We start from the raw sequence: 22,004 nt of genomic DNA, 5'->3' as shown, positions 1-22,004 counted from the left end.
GCAGAGCATCGAGATCATGTGTCTGCTCATTCTGCTCATTGACAATGTCATCAGGGTGAGTGTATTAAAATCATGTGTCCTGTCACTGACACAGAACATCGAGATCATGTGTCTGCTCATTCTGCTCATTGACAATGTGATCAAGATGAGTGTTTTGAGCTCTTGTGTCTTCTCATTAACTCAGTATATTGAGATCATGTATCTTCTTATTGACTCTTATAGAAATTGTGTATATGTTCTCATAGAAGCAGTATATCAAGATCATGTGTCCTGTCATTGACACACTTTATTGAGATTATATGTGTCTTCTCATTGACATAGTATATTGAGATGAAGTGTCTTCTCACTGACACATTGTACTGAGATCATTTGTCTTCATATTGACACAGTATATTGAGACCGTACATTTTCTCATCTTGCTCCCTGACACTGTCACCAAGGTGAGTATTGAGATCATGTGTCTGCTGATTCTGCTCATTGACAATGTCATCAAGGTGAGTGCTTTGAGATCATTTGTCTTCTCATAGGTGCAGTATATTGAAATCATGTGTCTTGTTTTTAACACAGTGTATTGAGATCATGTGTCTGCTGATCGACACATTTGTGTCTACTCATTAACACAGTGTATTTAGATCGTGTCTCTTTTCATTGACACAGTGTATTGAGATCATGTGTCTGCTCATTCTGCTATATTCGTATATCCCCCCCCCCCCCATGTTGATTTGGATGTGTGTCCTGTTGTTGTGTTATATCCCCTTCTCTCCCTGGTGAAATGTGACCGTTGTTGTATGGACTGTTCAGATGTGCTGAGTCAGCTATATCAACAGAAGGCTCTCGCTGTTTGTTGTGTGAGTGGGTGGTTGGCGGGTGCTCTGGTGTGCTTTGCTCCTTCTTTCCTATAAAAAAATCTATTGTCCTTGTCTCTCCTCCTTTATTGTGTTTGTTACTCACTTTAAAATCCTCTAATCTTCAGTGCTTATTAAATGTCCTAATCGTGTATGTTGCAAGTGCAGTGAAACTGTTACTAAAATCAACATCTGTTTGTTTGTTTGTTTGTTTGTTTGTCCACAGATGCATCTTCTGGGAGGTTTCTACTTCGTGCGACACAAGTGGGATATGGGCGCTGTTATCATCATCATCGTGTCGATTATCGACTGGATTGTTTCTTTTAGTCTTGGATGTACTGAGGTAACTGTTGTGTTAGTTTATTGGCACGTTCAGTGTCTCATCTGCATCAGTCAACAAGTGTCTAATTTTTTTAAATTTTGTGCGCGGAAATTTTGGGAAAATTAACTCTTTAACCAGGCAATTTAAAGTCACGTTTCCGCGTAATTCTCTCATGTTTGTGGAAATGTGACCCGACATGTTACGTTTTTAAAACTGCTTGTTTCGTGTCAAACTGATCAATAAAGCATTACACAGACGTAGAATTCATTTGTCTTTGACTTCCGGGTCAAACTAAAGGCTTGTTAGCTCGTACTTTTTTATATTCGGCCTGTACCATAATACAATAATAACTTCACATTGGACGGTGGTACAGTCCAGCCATGGTTATAGACCTCGACTACCGGACGCTGCCACCGTCCAGACATGGTTAAAGAGTGAAAAAAAAAAGAACCCATACTAGAGCCATGACTTAGGCGCCCATTATTTTTCAATTAAAAAAATAATCGGAAGGAAATAACAAAAAAGGACTAAACTATATATTGTAAATTTTCCTGTGACGTCTTACTTGGAATAACAGTTTTGCATTTCTGACATTGGAGAGTTCAGTGTGGTAAAATGGGAACAAAGAATTGATAGAGAAAAATTGAATGGGTGGCTTTAGGATATAATTTTTGGTATCCTCTCATAATTGAAAAGCGATGCATCTGTGGATAAGATGGCATCAAATTATATGCCCGTCTGAGGTGAGGTGTTTAATGTTTTTTGTTTTGTTTTCAGTATATTCGCTTCCGGAGAATTCTTCGCCCTTACTTTATCTTACAAAACTCTTCCCTGATGAAGAAAATTGTGAACTGTTTGAGGATGACCCTGCCAGAGGTCATAAGGTAAGTACCTTGTCTCTTTTACTTTTATATACTATATTTCTGGTCAGTTTTTGCAGTGGGTTGTTGGCGGGTGCTCTGGTGTGGTTTGCTCCTTCTTTCCTATAAAAAAAACTATCATCTCTATCTCCCCTCGTTCTTTTTTTGTGTTTGTTCCTCTTTTGTAACACCTCTAATCTTCAGCACTTATATGACCTTATTGTGTTGCAAGTGCCGTAAAATTCTGGCAAAAAATTATTTTTTGCATTTTTATAAATAACCAGAGCTGTACTGGCCTGTGGCTGGTCTTTGTAGCGCCAAACGTCAAAGATGAGATGCTTAGTTGGAAAGGTGTGAAGAGAAAACTGAGAAAAATTGACTCCATAATATTTTTATAGGATGTGTAGATGATTTTTATCGTAGGTTTTTATAGTTTCATCGTAGTTTTTATCTGTTATATATGAACAGACTTATGAAAATGTTATGGACTGCGTGGCCGTAATTGTTTTGTGAAAAGATTATATTCCACATATTTGTAGTGTCTCTTTGTGAATCGTTATTGTAATAGTTTTCCCTGTTCTACATCTGTGTCAGACTGATACTGTTCAGACCGAAACTCTAAAAAAAAAAAAGAATAATTTGGCAATGCAATCATATAGAAATTACCAATTGATCTGACATATCAACAGTTGCTGTTGTTGTTGTTGTTTTTATCGATCCAGCAACAGCTGGGCTCTCACCCTTCTGTCCAATGCCATGTAGTGATAAGTGCAGGTCTGCTGCAGTTGCTGTAATATTCCGTTGAGTGTGTTGTCAACGGTACGTCTCAGAGGGAGAAGGATAAACGTATCAACAGACGCCAAATCGCGACCTCAGTACTTTCTTGTCGTACCTCCATTCTTAATAACAATGAAAACAGTTCGTAACATAGAGTGAGCTTAAGAAGAAGTCACATTTTCAATGTTTAAAAAAATGGAAATAAGACGAGAAAACGCTGAATTCACGAAATGCTAAATTATTGGTTTTCTTTGTCTTTGATCCCCTGCCAGTGTGCTGCTGTTGCTTGCCCTGCATCTGTTTGTCTTTACGTTGTTTGGGATGCTGTTGTTCCCCGAGTATGAGGTAGGTCTAGTCATGAACCGAGGAAAGCGGGTGGGTGGTTGGCGGGTACTTTAGTGTGGTCTGCTCCTTCTTTTCTATCAAACGTGTATCGCCCTTGTCTTTCCTCATTCTTTTTTGTGTTTGTTACTATCTTGTAACTCCTCTAATCTTCGGCTCATATATGACCTTATTGTGTTGCAAGTGCCATAAAACTCTTATTAAAACTATAACAGAACTGAGGAAGACTGACATTTTGAGTTGTGATGTTGTCTTTCTTTTCACAAGGAACTGCGAGAGCATTGTCTTGTCTGATACAATTATCTTTCTTGTTCATAGAAAATCTCGATCTGTTGGTTTTGGGTGTTTTACTTCTTATTTCGTTCCCATTTACTCAGAACTATGACTGGAATATGACATTAATTCCATTTGTTGGCACATGTGAAAGTTTAGTTAATGCTTGATATTCAAGTGTTTATTTGAAGCTTGATATTAAAATAATTTGAAGCATGATATTCAAGTGTTTATTTGAAGCTTGATATTAAAATAATTTGAAGCATGATATTCAAGGGTTTATTTTAAAGCTAAATACTCAAATGTGTATTTAACGCTAGATATTAAACATGTGTACGTGAAGCTTAGTATTCAAATGTATATTGGAAGAATGATATTCAAGTGTTTATCTAAAGGTTGATATTCAAGTGTTTATTTCATGCTAGATGTTCAAGTGTGGTTTTGAAACTAAATATTAAAATGTTTTTTTGAAGTTTGATATTCAAGTGTGTTTTTGAAGCTTTATGTTCCAATGTTTATTGAAGCTTAGCTTTCAAGTGTTAATTTGAAGCGTGATTTTGAAATATTGATGTGAAGCTTGGTGTCCGCGTCTTTATATCCCCAGGCTGCCCCGTCCAATGTAACGATGTACTTGATAAACTCGAGCACACCCGGGCCTGTGCCTACAGTGAGTACACCCGTCTACATGTGTTGGGTACACTGACGTACATGTGTTGTGTATACTGACGTACATGTGTTGTGTATGGAGTACATAATAGAAATATATTGAGTACACCAACCTACACATATATTACATATGGAGTACACCAACTGAAATATATTGAGTACACCAACCTACATGTATTGAGTACACTAGTCTACACGTATTGAGTACACCAACCTACATGTATTGAGTACACTAGTCTGCACGTATTGAGTACACCAACTGAAATATATTGAGTACTAGGGGCAGACACGAGACGAGCCGAGTCTCGTTTCTCGCGAGTAACGGCCTTCCCGTCACTGCCCGGGCACTAAACTTCTGCTCGGTACCGAGACATGATACTGCCCGTTGGCTTGACATAACGAGTAACGGTAACGAGAGTGAGAGACGAGAAATGACAACGCAGACAGTGCCACCCATCACCGTGCCGTCCTGTGTGTGAAACTGAAAGGGAGGGGAGAGGGTGGCGAGACGAGGCGAGTGGGGAGTTGATCAGGGCCTAGGCCTAGGTCTCCCTACCTTCCTTCACCGCCTGCGCCTGCGCAACAGGGTTAGCCTAGTTTCTAATCTAAGTTTAGATCCCCGCCACGACGGTCTTCTCGCTTAACGAGCTGCTCGTTCTGTGGGGCGAGAAGAGAAATCTCGGCCACGGCCGGCCTTCTCGCTGAACGAGTGGCTCGAACTGCGGGGTGAGAAGAGAAATTGGTCACGAGACGAGAAGCATTGCCCGAGACACGAGACGGGTAGTATTTCTCGTTCTCGGGACCGGTCTCTGCGAGAAATAGGTCAGTTTCTCGGTCTTCTCGCTCGGGAAGGAAAAAGCGCTACCCGCCCGTCTCTATTGAGTACACCTTCTTACATATATTGAGTACACAATCCTACATGCATGGAGTACACCAACTTAAATGTATAGTATATACACACATATTCACTGTGATGGACATTGCCACTGTTCTGTAGTACTAAGACCCATGCGAGTACATCCGTGTGAGAAAATGCTCCCCACCCCTTTTTGGAAAACTGAGTAAAATTGAATCTTTCATAATAATAATAATAATAATAATATAGCATGCTGTATGCACTTTAAAACTATTATTTTAAACCGTTTCCATGTGGGTGGTTGGTGGGTGCTCTGGTGTGGGGTTTGCTCCATCTTTCCGATCAAACGTCTATCGTCCTTATCTCTCTTCCTTCTTTTTTGTGTATGTTACTGTCTTGTAACTCATAATCTATTCTTCGGCACTTATATGACCTTATTGTGTTGCAAGTGTGGAGCGCACTCATATGACCTTATGCAGTTGCAAGCATTGTACAACTCTTACTAAAAACAGCAAATGCCGTAAAACTCTTACGAAAGCAAAACCGTTTCCTATATGACGTCTCACGATATTTGTGTGTTTGTGTGTGTGTGGTATATTCCAGCCCAGCGAAGGTCACCAGTACTTCCACAGCCTGCTGGACTCACTCGTCAGTCTTCTCGTCCTACTTACAACCGCCAACAACCCAGACGGTGAGTGGGAGGACTCGGCTTTTCATGTTTGAGGGAAAGAGAAGCGTGCACATCGTCACAGTAATAGTTGTTCAGGGAAGGGAGGGGGTCAAACGTCCACGAAACAACAGTGATTTTGTTTAGGGAAATAGAGGCACATTTATATAATAAGTCGTTTTGTTTTGTTTGAGTAAAGAGGGCTTGGCGCTCATATGACCTTATGCAGTTGCGAGTGCCATAAAACCTCTACTCAATAAAATAATAAATGAGTGAAGAGGGGCACAGTCATGTATTGAAAGTCCTTTAGTTTTATTGAGTAAAAGGAAGCACATTGACGCAATAATGGTCACTTAGTTTGTTTGGTTGAAGAGAAGCACATTGACACAATAATGGTCACTTAGTTTGGTTGAATAAAGAGAGACACAATCATATGATAAAAGTCATTTAGTTTGTTTGAGTAAAAAGAAGCTCATCGACACAACAATGGTCATTTAGTTTGAGTAAAGACGGGCACATTCACATAAAAAATCTCACTTTGTTTTTTGGAGTAAATAGAGACACAGTCGCATAATAATGGTCCTTATGTTTGAGTAAAGGGAAGCACACCGACACAATGATGGTCATTTAACTTGTTTGAGTAAAGGGAAACACACCGACAAAATGATGGTCATTTAACTTGTTTGAGTGACAAGAAACACACCGACACAATGATGGTCATTTAACTTGTTTGAGTGACAAGAAACACACCGACACAATGATGGTCATTTAACTTGTTTGAGTGACAAGAAACACACCGACACAATGATGGTCATTTAACTTGTTTGAGTGACAAGAAACACACCGACACAATGATGGTCATTTAACTTGTTTGAGTGACAAGAAACACACCGACACAATGATGGTCATTTAACTTGTTTGAGTGACAAGAAACACACCGACACAATGATGGTCATTTAACTTGTTTGAGTGACAAGAAACACAGCGACACAATGAGGGTCATTTAACTTGTTTGAGTGACAAGAAACACACCGACACAATGATGGTCATTTAACTTGTTTGAGTGACAAGAAACACACCGACACAATGATGGTCATTTAACTTGTTTGAGTGACAAGAAACACACCGACACAATGATGGTCATTTAATTTGTTTGAGTAAAGAGAAACACAACCACATCATAATTGTCAATTAGTTTGTTTGAGTAAAGCGAAGCACAACCGCATAATAAAAATCAATTACTTTGTTTGGGTAAAGAGAAGAACACTGAAAAAATAATAGTAATTCAGTTTGACTTCTGGTAAATAGAAGCACATCCACTTTATACTTGTCATTTAGTGCAGGGATAAAGTGGGACAGATGCGACAGCGCTAGGGACAGAAGTAGGGCGTACCATTGGGGGCTCTCCAAAAGCTCACAAGATTTTTGGCAAGGATTTTGTTGAGGTTCACTTTTCTTTTCTTAAAGTTAAAGTAAGACGCTGTAATATCATTTGCTGTTAACTTCAGCTCAAACTCAAATCTACTTTTCACTTCTCTGTGAAACTGATGATGTCTATGAGGAAAAAGTCTTTTTCACTTCTTTGACTTTTGTGGATTTTGCGATGCACAACGCATCCTTTACAAAGACAAACTGACAGAGATGACTATTAACATTTCATGTTTTGTCTTCCATTTCAGTTACGATGCCTGCTTACAGCCGGAATAGATATGCTTCGCTGTTTTTTATCTTGTATCTGTTCATTGGTAAGTTGTCCGTGAAATAGAAGGCATGGAGAAAATCAAGAGCTTTCTGTGAATTATTTAAAATAACTACCTATTGGGAAAGTACACATGCTCTACTTGTATATCACACCGGTAGGCAAAGTTTCCAATCACAGTTTTAGAATGTAAAACTTCTGAGGCTTCGGTCAGTATTCTGTGAGATATTGCCAGATAAAGAAGCACTTTCATTATTTTCTTTAGCTTTAAGCGTTTTTAGATCTTTTCCCATTCAATGAAGGATTGTGGAAAAGGAGAAAGTTGATGTCATGTTTCCTTTTGAATCTGAGGCCCTCGCAGCAGCATATAATGTGTTTCCTCCTGGTCAAATTGATGACAGACTCCTTGTGCCAAGACTTTCATTGCCAATGTCTAATGTTTAGTTTACGGCGCTGGCGACTGCATAGAGTCATATGAGCGCACAATGTCTAATGTGGAAGCATTTACCGTAAAATTTTGCTTGCCAGCTGTTCAGATGAACTAAGCACAAAACTTTGAAAAAAATTCTCTATAGTAGTTTCATAAACTGTGATATTACTTGCATGTGCCCGATAAATATTTTGTCAAATTGAATTCTAGATATAGGAAGAAAAAGCAAGGAAAAATGCATAATGTAGGTACAACTTCTTTCATATTTATAAAAAGAATGGAAGTTTTTCTTTTCTCTCCTGAAAAATTGTGGTTTCTGGGCTTAGAACAGCTGAAGAGTTTTTCAAGGATTTGTTACAGAAACATTCCATTGAAACGAGAGCAGCACTCTGTGATCTCTGCAACCTCCATCCCCCCCACACACATACACACACACACACACACACACACACACACACACACACCCCACCCTCGCCCTGTGACATCTTCTGTTCTCCCACAGGACTGTATTGCCTCATGAACATGCTGCTTGCTGTCATCTACAACCAGTTCCGAGGATATTTCCTGGTACGTATCCTAGCGCTGCTTCTACCAGTGTTGGGTTACACTTTACTTTTTCTTCTTTGTGTAGATCACTTGTTTGTGTAGATCACTTCTTTGTGTAGATCACAGTTGTACAGTTCAGGGATTGTAAATAAAATTCCCTATATGTATATAGTCAAACCTGCTCTAATGGTCACCTGTATAAGACGATCACCTGCAAAAATGGCCGCTTCCAATTTCTTCCCTTGCCTACTTTTTACGTTATAATGACCCTGTGTAAGACGGCCGCCTATCTAAGACTGTTACTTTACTCTTCGTCAATAGGTGGCCGTCTTAAACAGTTTCAGCTGTATTTATTTATTTATTTATACACATATTAAGTGAGGCAACATAATCGAATCAGGCGCTCGTCAATATAATGAAATTGAAGAAATTGACATTTTTCCACCAGTTTGGCAATTTTCATAGATTTATGTGCACTTAAAAACGCATTACTATATGGATTTTACTGGAAAAAACATTGCAGACCATTTTCTCGACTTTTTCACCTCTGGCATCAGGCGACCCCCCCCCCAGCTCCTTCCATCGCTGATATCTCTACTTCTATTCCAGATAGATGAGTTTTTTATTCATCAAAAGAAAGGCAAATAGACAGTCTGTAAGCTTATACCTATACCTCCATATCGCGACCTCAGTGCTTTCTTGTCCCATCTACATTTTTTTTAACATTGAAAATGTGACTTCTTCTTAAGCTCACTCTTCGTTATGAACTGTTTTCACTGTTATTAAAAATGGAGGTAGGACAAGAAAGCACTGAGGTCGTGATAAGCCAAAAAATTGATAAGCATATGTCTTGACACATGTCATATTCAATCATACGTATAGAGTTTCTCCCGCCTCCTGTCTCTACCACAGAGCTCCATGCAGAGCAGTCTACTGAGGAGAAGGCTGGGTGTGCGTGCGGCCTTTGAGGTGCTGCGCAGGAAGAAGTGCGACATTCAAGGGAGTGAAAACTCAGCGGAGGGGACGATTGAGTACGTCTTTGTGCCACCCTCACTAGAATGTTTGTGCTTGTCTTATTTCTCCCCTCTATCCCCCCCCCCCCCCCCCCCCCCCCACCCCCGACATACACAAAACCAACATAATCCAGCTTTCTGTAGGCCCCTATATAATATGTCTGTCTCTTTGTGCATCTGTCTATGTCTCTTCATGTGTCTATCTTTCTATGCCAGTCTTCATCCTCAATCCCACCCTTGCCCCACCCATTTCCTTCTTATCTTCCTGCTGGTATTCAAAACCTTTCCCTTTGATGTTCAGTAATGATTTTGACTCGTAGTGTTTAAGTATTTTGCAGTTATGAGATAGATTCCCAGCCCAGTCGAAAAGGAAGTTATGTGATTGGGGAAGGTACTTGTTTTTTGCTGTGTTTGTTTTTTAAAATTATTATAAGATGTGTAGGTGGGTAGGTGGAGGGTGCCACTGGTAGGTCTTTTTGTTCTTCCGTCTGTCTGTTTTGCTTTTTCTCTGCACGCGATGACCGTTATAGTGTCCATGGGCTTTTCAAAATACTCTAACAAACAAAAAATAAAACCAACGATGTTGTATCTTTGCAGAAGGTATTTTCTCGTTGTAGATTTGTATTTTGTTTTTGTGACACATCAGGGTCGGAGTTGGAGGTCATGTGATCAAAAGTATCGTTGGGAAGTCGCTGCTGCCCAAACACATCAAGTCTGTTCTTATTGAGGTGAGTTCGGATCTCATTGAGATGCTTTTGGGTGGTTGGAGGGTGCCACTGGCAGTTCCTTCTTCCTTTTCTTTCCCTCTGTTGTGTCTGTCTGCCTGCCTGTCTCCTCTGTTGTTTCTGTCTGTCTGCCTGCCTGTCTGTGTGGACGGTGGGAGAGTGCCATTGGTAGCTCCTACTTCTCTTCTTTTCATCATGGGTTTGGTTGGGGTTTTTTACTCTGAATGACCATTATTGTGTGAAGAGATGAGAGAGAGACAGAGATAGAGAATAGTGAATGAGAGGAAGAGAGAGAAAGAGAGAGAGAGAGAATGAGAGAAAGAGAAAGAGGGAGAAAAGGGGAAGAGAATAGTGAATGAGAGAGAATAATGAATGAGAGAGAGAAGGACTTAGGAAGAAAAAGAGAGTTAAAGGGAGGAAGGAGTGAAAGTGAGAAAGAGAGAGAGAGGGAGAAGAGAAATATCTATGCCATGCTTGTTTACCTCTTTCTCTTCCTCTTTGATGTTCCCAGAATCTGGAGAGGAGAGAGGACTATGTGTTTTCGGCTACAGAGTTCCAGAAATTGTTCTACTGTCTCGACAGCGACGTTGTCCATAAACAGGTGAGCGGGAAAAAAAAGAATTTTATACTGTACAAGACCTTCTGCTTTGATACAAGTTTATATAATGTACAATTTCTGATTTGTTTAACTTTATATAATACAGATTTTTGGGGGTTTATACGATACAGACCTTCTGCTTTGATAGAACTTTATATGATGCACATTTTCTGATTTGGTGCAATACAGACTTTTTTCTTGATTAGAACTTTATGTAATGCAGATTTTTTTAATTTAATGTAATTTCTTAGACAGTCTCAATTTTGTCAGCTCAGGCAAGTTTTGGGGCGAGTGGGAGAAAGTCTGTGGTTAATCATCTATATATATGTCAGATTAACTTTTTCTTATGGAACCTTTTGAGCAATGTACCAGTGTTATTACTAGAGTCTGTGATCTAGGAATTTTGTCTGTTTTTACTAGAGTCAGCGATCCATGTACTTTGTCTGTTTTTACAAGAGTGTATTTTGTCTGTTTTTACTAGAGTCAGTGATCCATGTATTTTGTCTGTTTTTACTAGAGTCAGTGATCCATGTGTTTTGTCTGTTTTTACTAGTCAGTGATCCATGTATTTTGTCTGTTTTTACTAGAGTCAGTGATCCCTGTATTTTGTCTGTTTTTACTAAAGTCAGTGATCCATGTGTTTTGTCTGTTTTTACTAGAGTCAATGATCCCTGTATTTTGTCTGTTTTTACTAAGGTCAGTGATGTATGAATTTTGTCTGTTTTTACTAGAGTCAATGATCCCTGTATTGTGTCTGTTTTTACTAGAGTGTATTTTGTCTGTTTTTACTAGAGTCAGTGATCCATGTATATTGTCTGTTTTTACTAAGGTCAGTGATCCATGTATTTTGTCTGTTTTTACAAGAGTGTATTTTGTCTGTTTTTACTAGAGTCAGTGATCCCTGTATTTTGTCTGTTTTTACTAGAGTCAGTGATCTATGAATATTGTCTGTTTTTACTAGAGTCAGTGATCTATGAATTTTGTCTGTTTTTACTAGAGTCAGTGATCTATGAATTTTGTCTGTTTTTACTAGAGTCAATGATCTATGAATTTTGTCTGTTTTTACTAGAGTCAATGATCTATGAATTTTGTCTGTTTTTACTAGAGTCGGTGATCTATGAATTTTGTCTGTTTTTACTAGAGTCAATGATCTATGAATTTTGTCTGTTTTTACTCGAGTCAGTGATCATGTATTTTGTCTGTTTTTACTAGAGTCAATGATCTATGAATTTTTTATTTTGTCTGTTTATAGAAGCCGGCTGTCACGTGGTGCGCCAGCCCGCGATGGAGAATGGTTCAGAGAGTTTTCCTCCACAAATACTTCACCTACTTCGGCATTCTGATGGCCTTCATCAACCTCATCATAATCACGGTTTGTGGGTGGGGGTGGGGTGGGTGTGTGTGTGTGAGTTTGTTTGTGTGTGTGTGTGTGTATGTGCGTGTGTGTGTGTGTGTGTGCATGTGTGTGCGTGCGTGTGTGTGTGTAGGGAGTTAGGTTTCGTTATGTCTAGGGTCGGTGGGGAGGAGGAGGCAGGATGTGTCTTGGGTAGTCCAAGAGAGAGACATGGATCAAAGAGACTGAGAGAGAGACATGGATCAAAGAGACTGAGAGAGAGACATGGATCAAAGAGACTGAGAGAGAGACATGGATCAAAGAGACTGAGAGAGAGACATGGATCAAAGAGACTGAGAGAGAGACATGAATCAAAGAGATTGAAAGACAGAGAGAGAGACTGAAAGTAAAAAGCGGAAGAAAACAAAATGGTTAGAAAGAAAGAGAGGGGGTGGGGAAGAAGAGAAAAAGAGATAAAAAGGGTAAGAAAAATACTGTAATGTAATAAATTTGTTAGCTTTTTTTCATGAGAATTGGTAAAGACTACTTATCATTTTTTAATATGTTATTATCAAAGTAAAGAAAAGTATCGGAGCGATATTTTTGTTGCTGAAAAAGAGGTGGAAATGTTAAGCGTTGTTACTTTTTCCCTTCAAGTAAGGATCTGTTGTTTGCTACTTTAGGTTCAGTATAAGAACATTGACAACTGTTTTAGAACTCATTTTCTAAAATAGGAGTGATAAGTTTATCTGTTCAAAATATGAGCTCTTTCTGATTTAGCGTGAATATTCAGGCCTTTTCCCTTCTAAGAACTAAGATCCAGTGGCTCTAGACTAATTTCAACACCTCGTGTGTCACTGAAGAAATATGGTGAGAGAGATTTTTCTTTTTCTGGGCCAACAGTTTGGAACACTCTCCCTCATGATTTGAGAAGCGAAATAAAACTTGATACCTTCAAAAGGGGACTCAAAACACATCTATTTAAGAAATATTTTAATTAATGGACAGTACCTTTGCCTTTTTGTATGAGCATTTTTTATTGTCTGAAAGAATGTTGCAGTCAAAAAGTGTGCACATGATGAATTTGTATGGTGTTAGTATGAATGCGTTTTTAATCTCCTATGTACGCCTTGGGCCCATGTTGTGGGGAAAGGCGGGATACAAATGCTCTTATTATTATTATTATTATTAAGAAATATTATGATTCAGTTTGGTTTTTCCTCCGTTCTTCAGGTCCAGCTGGGAGCGAAATACGACAGCTCCTTCCGGGAGAGTCACTCCCTGCTACGTGTACGTTACAATTTGTGTCCTGTCTGTGTGTCCGCTGTTTTTTGTTTTTATTTGACTTTAGCTGAAGTTGGTTCTTGACCTAGTGGTAGTTGAAAAGTTATGTCTGAACTGTTTCATAAGTGATGGTAATTTTTTACCTTTGGAGACAGAAGGTCAGTTTGATTCTATAAGAATGCTCCATTTCCCCTCCATGTGTTAGATTCCCAGGGACTGAGAGTATTTATACAAAACTTGAGGAAAATGTTCACCATTTTGATCCCCCCCCCCTCCCCCCACGCACATTGAAAACTGTATTGAATGGCATATGTCAAGGCGAAGTTTTTGGCTCTCTCTCATCAAATAAGAATAAAAATGCTTGTCACAAGGGCAATGAAGGAGTTACAGCATTTTCCCAGTTTTTGTTGAATTTTAAGCAGATGGATGAAGAAATCATGTGAGACCTCTTGGTCTGTATGGGAGTATAAATCGGCCTTTATTGTTGGAAATGGCTGTCAAATGAGGAAGGATGATCCATTGAAATATTTTTTGATAAATGTCGACTTGATTGAATATCTGCCTTTCCCTTGTTTTCTGTTGGAAATATTGGAAGGTTTGGTGTTTTTACTACGCTGTCGGTAGAATGCTTTTATCAGTGTTTCTTTTTCTGGTTCAGATTGTGAACTTCAGCTTTGTCATCTACTACTTGGTGGAGCAGGCCGTCAAAGTGTGGGCGTTTGGCTGGCGTCGCTATCTGTCCGACAACGGGAACAAGTTTGACGCTTTTGTCACCCTGGCTCTGGTCGTAAGTGGTGGTGCTTTGTGATTTGTGTCGTGTGTTTTGTGTCGTGAGTTTTGTGTCGTGTGTTTTGTGTCTTGTGTCGTGTGTTTTGTGTCGTGTGTTTTGTGTCTTGTGTCGTGTGTTTTGTGTCTTGTGTTGTGTGTTTTGTGTCTTGTGTCGTGTGTTTTGTGTCGTGTGTTTTGTGTCTTGTGTTGTGTGTTTTGTGTCTTGTGTTGTGTGTTTTGTGTTGTGTGTTTTGTGTCTTGTTTTTTGTGTCCTGTGTTTTGTGTCCTGTGTTTTGTGTCTTGTGTTTTGTGTCTTGTGTTTTGTGTCCTGTGTTTTGTGTCGTGTGTTTTGTGTCGTGTGTTTTGTGTCTTGTGTTTTGTGTCTTGTGTCTTGTGTTTTGTGTTGTGTGTTTTGTGTCTTGTATTTTGTGTCTTGTGTCTTGTGTTGTGTGTCTTGTGTTTTGTGTCTTGTGTTTTGTGTCTTGTGTTGTGTGTTGTGTGTTTTGTGTCATGTGTTTTGTGTTGTGTGTCATGTGTTTTGTGTCTTCTGTTCTGGTAACAGCTGATGCTTGTCACTTGGGTTAGGACTATTGTCCTTATCTCTCCTCCTTCAGTTCTGTGTATGTCACTGTCTTGTAGGCGTCGGTGGCCTAGTGGTTAGGCTGCCGGACTCGTAATCGTGAGATTTCGGGTTTCGGGGGTTCGAGCCGCAGCTCTGTCCGACATTGTGTCCTTGGGAAAGGCACTTTACAGGAACTTCCCATTTGGCTCGGTCCTATCGGAGACGGACGTTAAACTAGGAGGTCCCGCCCCTTAAATAACCTTCTTCGGCACTTATAGGACCTTATTGTGTTGCAAGTGCCGTAAAACTCTTACGAAAACTTTAAAAAAACATTTTTTGAGGGTAGTTTTTAGCAGGTATATCAATAAAGTTTATCTACTCTTAATAACAAACTTTTTGATCATGTTCCTGACATTGGTGTTTCCGTTTTTCAGATCGGTGAGATTTATTCAGCCAGCTGCTACGGACTCCCGTATTTCCCAGGGTAATGCATCTGTTATGAACTATACTTCCTTTGTGGGCGCCTGGTGTGGCAAAGATTACTGCTGAGTTTCTGAGTAAAATCCTGAGAGTGGGTGGTTGACAGGGGCTCTGGTGTGGTTTGCTCCTTCTTTCCTATCAAACATGTATGGTCCTTATCTCTCCTCCTTTTTTTGTGTTTGTTACTCTCTTGTAACACTTCTAATCTTTGGCACTTATATGACCTTATTGTGTTGCAAATGGTGTAAAACTGCTAAACTAAATCTTGAGTGTAGTCTGCAGTGACCTTGAGAAAATGGCCGCCAAAGTTTGGTGTCTTCCAAAGCTTGAGTGTCCATGGAAACTGCACATTTTTTGTGACTTTAATCAACGTGTTCCTGTAAAATCTGTTGTATTTTTAAAGAGATATAAAAGGTGTTGAGCACCCCCCCCCCCCCCAAAAAAAACAAACAACTACCAAATTTAAAAAATTCTTTAAATTAAAATTAAAAGAAAACATTTTTAAATAATGTTTTTTTAAATTAAAAAGTCAATAATAAAAATTACCCAACAGGTTGAAAAATTTTGGCTTCTTCGATTTCATTATCATGAGGAGGGCCTGATTCCACCACAGTGCCACGTAAATTATCGACGGGTGTGTAAAGCACAAATGATGGCAATGCCAATTTTTCTCCAGATCCAAAGAAGTGGTAGTACACAGCAGCAGTAGCGAGCTGTGGAACGTGATCCGCATCATCAACATCCTCATCATGGTGCGGATGTTCCGGATTATTCCTCACATCAAGGTCAGTCTTTGCACATTGCTACTGTCGTCGTTTTTGTTATTGTGGTTGTTGTAGTACATCGAAGGGAAAATGTTCTGGATTATTCCTTACAGCAAGGTCAGTCTTTGCACATTGTTACTATCGTTGTTGTTTTGATGTTGTTGTTGTTATTTTGGTTGCTGTAATACATCGTAGGCAGAATATTCCGAATTATTCCTCACATCAAGGTCAGTCTTTGCACATTGTTACTGTCATTGGGGTTGGTGTGATACATCATAGGGAGAATGTTCTACATAATTCCTTATATCGAGGTCAGTCTTTTTAGGTTGTTACTGTCTTTGTTGTTATTGTGGTTGATATTGTGGTTGGTGTGGTACATCCAAGGCAGGATGTTCCGGATTATTCCTCACATCAAGGTGAGTCTTTGCATATTGTTTCGGTCATTGTTGTTTTGATATTGTGGGTTGTTATTGTAGTTGTTGTGGTATATCATAGGGAGAATGTTCCATATTATCCCTATCATCAAGGTCAGTCTTTTAATGTTGTTGTGTGTACGTGTGTGGAATTTTTCTTCACACTGTTGTTACTTTTAGAACTTGAGCACATGAGTAAAGTTGGAGGACCAGGATAATGTAGGTTGGTTCAGAGTATCCGTGCAGAGAAATGAGTGGTGGCCCTTGTTCACCGATGTTTATTTCAGTTCTGGCATTTGAAGTAGAAGAAGGAGTGGGGGTTTTTTTCTCAAATGTTATGCAGTTCTAAAGGATGTAAATAAGGAAGTACAATACTGTCAAAAGTTCACAAATGAAAACCGTCTAAGACAAAAATCATAATTTTTTAAATGTATTTTACTTTGCTTTATTTATGAATGATGTGTTAGTTGTTGTTGGGGATTTACCAACTGTTTCTAAAGATGTTTGGAACGAATCAAGTCAGGCAAGTATTCCTCACCTGAACTCCTTAACTTCAGAAAGCTGCTGGCATCGGCTTGGGCACATTCCTTTACAAGGACGCGACGACATAGATGGCAAATTACTTTTTTGGCTGTTGCCGAAAACAGGTCTCTTTTACTTGTCCCCATCGTTTTATGCAAGAAAAATTCTGAAATTATGCAAACTGAGCCCAAAAATGTGAAATTATGCGATTTTGTTAATTTTTAACAAAGAATGATAAAGGAAAATAATCAGAAATTATGCAAAAAATGATAACGTTTTGCTAAATTATGCGGGGTGCATAACAACCATGGGGACAGTTTTTCAGAGAGTTTATTCAGTAGATGGAGAACTATCAAAAAAGGTTCACATATTTTGATTTAATGACCCATTTAGTGACGTACTTGTCAATTTTAGATTTTGTACCAAAAGAGGGCCTCGACATAGTGGGTTTACCCCTTCAAGATAAAGAGTTAAAAGAAGGCGTAACTGATGGCATGTCGTCTCAGTGGTGTTATGTTCTAACTGTGTTACTGGAAGAAATAGGTCAACTCCACTTTGGTCGAAAATATTTTCCGAGGTTGATCTGTGGGTCTTCAGTATAAATTAGGTGTCAGCAGGCACAAAACATGGTACAAAATTCTGTGAGCAAACTTTTTTATCTTTTCTCATCCGAACAATCGGAAGGCTTTTTCTTGTGCTTGTTGAAAAAATGTAAAAAAAAACAGTTACACTGAAGTCTTGTGTACAAGTTGTGCACCTGAAAGATCCCTTGGGGGTCCTAAAAGTAGGCTTCAACCACCACTGGGACCAATTCAAAATTTCCTACCGATTGAAAATGCTTAATGTGTCCTGCACGCTCACTTGACCTTGTGAAGTTGCGAGTGCCGTAAAACACTAGCCAAAAAAAGAAAAAACCAACAAAGTAAAAGCAACCCCAGTTACATGGTTAGAGCATTAATAATAATAATAATAATGGATTGCATTTATATAGCACATATCCACTTATGCAATGCTCTATGCGCTTAACATGATACATATTATGGATTTACAAATCAATTTTAAAGGTACATAGTGTTACATACTCATGCAAACACATATTCACTCACGCACGCACCACACACACATACATACACACCTACACCATTACACCATTGATCATGTGAGTTCTTCAAACACAAGCAATTTGATCTTGCAATCCCTTTTGGTTGACCTCCAGTTGTGTGTGTTTTGTTGTTTCAGTCGATGTCGCTGGTGACCACAGTTCTGGTGGACCTGATGAAGAACATGAAATCTTTCGCCGGAGTTCTCATTGTGAGTGCATTGTTCTATTGTCTGTGTCTTGTTTCTCATTGTGAGTGCACTGTTCTATTGTCTGTGTCTTGTTTCTCATTGTGAGTGCACTGTTCTGTTGTCTGTGTCTTGTTTCTCATTGTGAGTGCACTGTTCTATTGTCTGTGTCTTGTTTCTCATTGTGAGTGCACTGTTCTATTGTCCGTGTCTTGTTTCTCATTGTGAGTGCACTGTTCTATTGTCTGTGTCTTGTTTTAGGAACAGAAAATCTTCGTCACTGTCCATGTCTGCTGTTTTTCTAGTGTGAATGGGTGGTTAGTGGGTGCTCTGGTGTGGTTTACTCCTTCTTTCTTATTGTTAGTCTACTTAGGGTTCACTTTAATCCAGAACACTTCACTAACTGACACGAGCACAAGAAGAACTGCTCACCACATGAATCTCGGACAGCAACTGAACTTTATTACTCACCCCACTAGTCGCTACTGTGCATGTCTTAAAGTGACGGAGGGGGGGGGGGGTAGCTCCCTTAAAACAGGGATGGCCGATAACCTTGTTATGTCCCATACACAACACCTATCAAACATCTACCTTTCTTATCTCCTCCTTCTTTTTAGTGTTAGTTACTCACTTGTAACTCCTCTAATCTTTGGCATTTATATGACTGTAATGTGTTGCAAGTGCCATAAAACTTTTACTTCAACTAAACTATTTTCTTAGATATTTTTAGAATTGTGGCCTTCTCTCGTGGTTTTCAAAGTTAGGTCCTACTTGTTTTTTTGTATTAGCTTTTCATGATATTAATATAGATTGAGAAGATCAGGTCAGTTGTACTTTTTTAATAAGCTTTTAACGTTATTTTTCATTACAGTTGTTCTGTTCCTATGTCTGGTGTGTGTGTGTGTGTGTGTGTGTGTGTGTGTGTGTGTGTGTGTGTGTGTGTGTGTGTGTGTGTGTGTGTGTGTGTGTGTGTGTGTGTGTGTGTGCATTAATATATATTTCATGAGAAGAAAGGAAGTAGTAAGAAAGGTTTTGAAAAAATGGGTATTCCAATATAAAGCGCATTGAGCTACTTTTTTGGAAATGCGCTATATAAATGTTATATATTATTATTATTATTATTATTATTATTATTAATAGATGCTTGAAACCTTTTCTTATGGAATACATGGTGTGGCCGAGGGTCACACAGACTGTACCTCAAGCAGCTCCCACGTGATTTGAGTTGGAGACCCCTGCTGTACCTATGTTGTGGGAATTTTACCCATAAAGTTTCCAATGCTGCCAGACCTTGGTGTACAGAGTACCAAACTTTGCATTCCGATATTTACTTTTTGTGCACTGGTACTTACTACATTTGGCATACCAATGTTTACACTCTGGGTACCAATGTTTACACTCTGGGTACCAATGTTTACACTCTGGGTACCAATGTTTACACTATGGGTACCAATGTTTACACTATGGGTACCAATGTTTACACTATGGGCACCAATGTTTACACTATGGGCACCAATGTTTACACTATGGGCACCAATGTTTACACTATGGGCACCAATGTTTACACTATGGGTACCAATGTTTACACTATGGGCACCAATGTTTACACTATGGGTACCAATGTTTACACTATGGGCACCAATGTTTACACTATGGGCACCAATGTTTACACTATGGGTACCAATGTTTACACTATGGGTACCAATGTTTACACTATGGGTACCAATGTTTACACTATGGGCACCAATGTTTACACTATGGGTACCAATGTTTACACTATGGGTACCAATGTTTACACTATGGGTACCAATGTTTACACTATGGGCACCAATACTAAGGCTTTGCATTCCCGTACTTACACTTTGCATAAGAGTAGGCCTACTTACATTTTTCAAACCGATACTTACACTTTACATACTGATACTAACACTAGCATACCGATACTACACTTTGTGTTCCGGTACGTGCTTCAGTGTCGCAGCAGGCTGTGATTGGTGTCTGTACTTGAAATGTTTCAGGTCATCTTTTATGTCTTTGTCAAATGTTTCAGGTCATCTTTTATGTCTTTGTCAAATGTTTCAGGTCATCTTTTACGCCTTTGTCAAATGTTTCAGGTCATCTTTTATGCGTTTGCCATCTTCGGGATGGAGCTGTTTCATGATGTCATCAAGTACGACCCCAGCTTCGAGAACAAGTGAGTGTCGGGAAAAGGCTGGCTATGAATACGTTTTTGTGTTTTCTTACTGCTTGTGAGAGTGTTTTCTCTTTCATGAGTACCATAGGCGTAAACAGTGATCTTATTAGTCAGATTGTCACTCTAGGCGTCAAAACATTTTCTTACTTTTTTTAAAATTGTAGGGGGGGACTTTTTTTTGGTCCTATTGTGTTTATTCTGTCTTTTCATCTCAGCTAATCTTGTCCTTCGATATAACTTTTTGGGGGTTTTTTAGATTTGAAAAGACAAACTGTGCCTGCTTGTTTCAGCCTTTGAAGTTTCCATTTAAAAAAAACAATTACTAGACAAAAGTATAAAATCCAATTTTGGTGTAACTAAATTGCACTTTAGCTTCATGATGTTGATCTAACATTAGTTTTGTAATGTGAATCTGAATCTAGCATTAACATCATGATGTATGGTGTTTATTCATTGCTAATCCGATGTTCTCATATCCTACCCCCCATCCCCATATCTCACAACCCTCCCTCCAGGACATTTGAATGTGGTACTTATGAACAGTTGAACTACTGGGCAAACAATTTTGACGACTTTTTCGTAAGTGTTTTGTTCTGATAAAAATTGCTTATGTCAATTATGGCTTGTCATTCTTTTTATATCGGAAAAGGAAATGGTCTTCAGAGCTATAGTTGCACAGGTTGCAAGAGAAATAAGCAATAGAGCAATGAGGACTTGTAATCCTTGCAACTGAACTGCTCAAGACAAAGGTTCCCCATTCAATCAGGAAAATGGAAAGAAGCCAGAAATTTCATTGTCAGCTTTCCCGATCGGGAAAACATGTAAATGAGTGAAAAGAAAAAAACAAAAATGTTTTTTAAAGCAGGAGGAAGTAGGTAAATTAAACAGGGGGATAAAAAAAAATACCCAAAAAAATTGAAACTTCACTGGAAATGTTCTTCATGGCAGAGACCTCTTCATGGTGAGTGGGAACCCTAGTGGTATTATGCAGTTTTGCGTTGGATTTTCCTCAAGGTCTGTCAGTTGCTCTGGAGATGGAGTTGTTTTATCTTGTTTGTTTGTTTTTTCTGGTGGATAAAGCCTAGTGCCCTGGCTGCTGTTTTTATCTGTGTCATTATCATAGAGTAGAAGGAAAAATTGATTAAAGAACATTTTCATCCGTTCTTGTAGGCATTTTTACGCCCCCATCAACACAATATAGATCATTCAGTGACTGAATTGCCCTGCCTGGCAGGGCCAATGTGGATGAGAGGGATTTAACATCCCTGCAGAAAGGTTATACTCGATAAAAATTCTCCCCAGTTGGGAATTGAACTCGGGTCTCCTGCGTGTGACAGCAAAGCACTGAACTGCCACACCACAGTCGCTGGATATCCGTTCTTATGGCGATATTAACGCACGCATAGATAATCATAATGATTGATAACAATAATTGCATTAATATCACGCTTACCTTTGCTCTAAATCGCTGGGTGTGTTTGTTGTTTGTGTGTCCCCCCACCCTCCCACCCCCAATCACTTCTTCTGTTGTGTACAATGTTTGCTGGATGTGTGTGAGTGTATGTGTGTGTGTGGGGGTTTTTATGTGTGTGTGTGTTTCCCATACATCCACCAGTGTGTTCAATGTTTGCTGCGTGTATGTGTGTGCGTGTTTGTGTGTGTGTGTGTGTGTGTGTGTGTGTGTTTGTATGTGTGTGTACACACGCGCCCCCACCACAGCGATAGCTAGAGACTGACAGACAGACAGTAGACAGACAGACAGACTCACAGATAGACGA

At 39.2% G+C, this 22,004-nt stretch overlaps 1 protein-coding gene across 1 annotated transcript in view; it reads left to right on the top strand.

Moving 5' to 3' along the window:
• The window catches only part of LOC101864482 (two pore calcium channel protein 2), a gene marked incomplete in the record, with an annotated part of 36,170 nt that overhangs the window by 10,055 nt on the left and 4,111 nt on the right, over positions 1-22,004 (top strand). The window contains 18 exon segments of the mRNA XM_035972307.1: positions 1,072-1,188; positions 1,945-2,051; positions 3,077-3,149; positions 4,024-4,086; positions 5,545-5,632; positions 7,288-7,353; positions 8,240-8,304; positions 9,196-9,314; positions 9,943-10,024; positions 10,533-10,622; positions 11,872-11,991; positions 13,186-13,242; positions 13,895-14,023; positions 15,001-15,050; positions 15,723-15,831; positions 17,985-18,056; positions 20,147-20,226; positions 20,742-20,805. Coding sequence (XP_035828200.1) covers positions 1,072-1,188; positions 1,945-2,051; positions 3,077-3,149; positions 4,024-4,086; positions 5,545-5,632; positions 7,288-7,353; positions 8,240-8,304; positions 9,196-9,314; positions 9,943-10,024; positions 10,533-10,622; positions 11,872-11,991; positions 13,186-13,242; positions 13,895-14,023; positions 15,001-15,050; positions 15,723-15,831; positions 17,985-18,056; positions 20,147-20,226; positions 20,742-20,805 — 1,551 coding nt within the window.

Source organism: Aplysia californica, unplaced genomic scaffold, assembly GCF_000002075.1.
Source record: "Aplysia californica isolate F4 #8 unplaced genomic scaffold, AplCal3.0 scaffold00645, whole genome shotgun sequence".
Classification (NCBI taxonomy): domain Eukaryota; kingdom Metazoa; phylum Mollusca; class Gastropoda; order Aplysiida; family Aplysiidae; genus Aplysia; species Aplysia californica.
This window is presented reverse-complemented; position numbering and strand designations above follow the sequence as displayed.